This window comes from Helianthus annuus, chromosome 13 (assembly GCF_002127325.2).
Source record: "Helianthus annuus cultivar XRQ/B chromosome 13, HanXRQr2.0-SUNRISE, whole genome shotgun sequence".
In the NCBI taxonomy this organism is placed as follows: domain Eukaryota; kingdom Viridiplantae; phylum Streptophyta; class Magnoliopsida; order Asterales; family Asteraceae; genus Helianthus; species Helianthus annuus.
In genome coordinates this window covers 63,327,166-63,328,907 of record NC_035445.2, presented here as the reverse complement: position 1 = coordinate 63,328,907, position 1,742 = coordinate 63,327,166, and the positions used below count along the sequence as shown (strand labels likewise).

Sequence of the window (1,742 nt, the reverse complement as noted above, 5' to 3'; positions counted from 1 at the left end):
TTTAACGTGTATATTTCAAAATTTGACTTGTAATCAGTTAATAAACTTTGAATCAAGCATCAGAACTACTGATTTAACACTAATCACCCAAGAACTAGGGTTTATTTGACATTTATGAAGAAAACCCCAAAATTTCTTGGTTCAAGCATCAGATCTACATCAGAAACTAAGTTTAATCTATAAAATAAGTAGGAAACATACCTTGGAGGATGATTGAAATAAAATCTAGGCAAAAATTAGGTGATTTTCGGGTGTGGGCGACCTGGAACTCCCGTGCGGCGCTTAGGGTTTCAGAAAAATGAAGTATTTTTACTGCAGATTCGTTTAAATACCCTGGTTTTTCCTGTTCGGTTTTCGAGGCGCACGGTCGTGCGGATTTGGCATAGTCGTGCCAATCCGGATCGCTGGCCTGGGTCACTCTGTGTTATCGGGTAACAAGGTAGTGCAAAGGTCGCATGGTAGTGCGATCCGATGACCGCCCTGTGTACGAGCTTCTGGTCAGTTTTGACTAAGGGCTGCACTATCGTGCCGATTTGGCACGATCGTGCAACACCTGGGCCTTTTTTGTTTAATTTTTCACAGTAAGCTTTTAACTCCGAAATTTTACCAAAAATTTCCATTTTTGCATTATTTCATATATTATAACAATTATTCAACTTCAACAATCCAAAAATTATGGATCAAGGTCGTATGTACCTACGTTTAAAAACTAAAAATTTAATAAATTACGAAATAAACATTAAAAACTAATATATACAAAATTACCCTTAGCGTGTGAAAACACGCTCGCTAAATTTGTCAGCGAGTCGATAGGTAGACTCATTCTCCCCACACTTGTTTTAAGTGCGCGGGATGTGGAGTTCGAGAATTTCCTCCACCGGGTCAACCGGTCCTTTGATGTAGAGTTTTAGATGATGACCGTTGACTTTGAAACTTGCCCCGTTTGGATCCTCGATAGTTACGACCCCGTACGAAAATATTTCTTTAACTTTGTATGGACCCATCCATCGGGATTTTAGCTTCCCGGGGAATAAACGCAGTTTTGAGTTATATAACAAGAGAAGATCCCCTATACGGAGATCCTTATGGTCTCTCAATATCTTGTCATGAAACCTCTTGACTCGTTCTGTGTACCTGCTAGAACTTTCATAGGCGTGGTTTCTTAGCTCCTCAAGCTCGTGGATTTGCAGAAAACGGGTTTTACCTCCGCTTTTTAAATCCATATTTGCCGTCTTCAAGGCTCAGAATGCCCTGTGTTCTAGCTCGACAGGTAGATGACAGGCTTTCCCATAAACCAACCTAAAGGGTGTGGTCCCGATAGGTGTTTTGAATGCTGTTCTAAAAGCCCATAGAGCATCATCTAGCTTGTCTGACCAATCCTTGTGGTTATTATTAATGGACCGCTCAAGGATTCTTTTTAAACCCCGATTTGTTACCTCAACTTGCCCGCTGGTTTGAGGGTGATATAACGTAGCCAATCTGTGATGAACACCATAACGGGACAATGCTTGTTCTAACTGCGCATTACAAAAATGCGTTCCACGGTCACTGATTAGTGCTTTTGGAGCACCAAATCGGGCAAATAAACTTTTTAAGAACCTCACGACTACCCTAGCATCGTTTGTAGGCAAAGGTTGAGCTTCGGCCCATTTTGAGACATAGTCTACAGCAACTAGGATGTATTTGTTACCTCGTGAGGTGATGCGTGTCAGTGTGTATATGTTTTTAATATATAATTAAGC

At 40.8% G+C, this 1,742-nt stretch overlaps 1 protein-coding gene across 1 annotated transcript; it reads right to left on the bottom strand.

Annotated features, from left to right (window-relative positions):
• Positions 1-839: 839 nt before the first annotated feature.
• Positions 840-1,223, bottom strand: LOC110900889. Its single transcript, XM_022147747.1, has one exon. It carries the CDS (start codon positions 1,221-1,223, stop codon positions 840-842), a length of 384 nt encoding a protein of 127 aa, XP_022003439.1.
• Between the last annotated feature and the right edge of the window lie 519 nt (positions 1,224-1,742).

What these genes read in the sequence shown, in the direction of transcription:
- LOC110900889 (XM_022147747.1), bottom strand. Translation starts at nt 1,223, where the DNA reads ATGGATTTAAAAAGCGGAGGTAAAACCCGTTTTCTGCAAATCCACGAG.